Here is a 295-nt window from a genome sequence, read left to right on the forward strand (position 1 = left end):
TACCCGCCCTACTTCGAGGGAGCGCCCTTCCCGCGGCCGCTCTGGCTGCGGCACTCCTACCAGCAGTGGGTCCCTCAGCCGCCCCCGCGGACAATAAAGAGGACGAGGCGGCGCCTGTCGCGGAACAGGGACCCGGGCAGGCTCATCATGAGCACCATCCGGCTGCGGCCCCGGCAGGTGCTCTGCGAGAAGTGCAAGAACACGCTGAACCCCGAGGATGCGAGCGCACCGCGGCAGAGCGCCAAAACCCGGCGGAGGCTGAGCCTTCAGGACAAGGAGCAGAAGAAGCACAGCG

The 295-nt window shown here is 68.1% G+C and overlaps 1 protein-coding gene across 1 annotated transcript in view; it reads left to right on the forward strand.

The window, feature by feature from the left end:
- Positions 1 to 3: 3 nt before the first annotated feature.
- PWWP2B (PWWP domain containing 2B) overlaps positions 4 to 295 on the forward strand; it is a gene marked incomplete at its 5' end in the record, with an annotated part of 9,338 nt that continues 9,046 nt past the window's right edge. Inside the window, one exon of the mRNA XM_009074680.1 lies at positions 4 to 295. This exon is cut by the window's right edge and continues 1,148 nt beyond it. Coding sequence (XP_009072928.1) covers positions 4 to 295 — 292 coding nt within the window.

The sequence above is a fragment of the Acanthisitta chloris genome, unplaced genomic scaffold, assembly GCF_000695815.1.
Source record: "Acanthisitta chloris isolate BGI_N310 unplaced genomic scaffold, ASM69581v1 scaffold465, whole genome shotgun sequence".
Lineage (NCBI taxonomy): Eukaryota > Metazoa > Chordata > Aves > Passeriformes > Acanthisittidae > Acanthisitta > Acanthisitta chloris.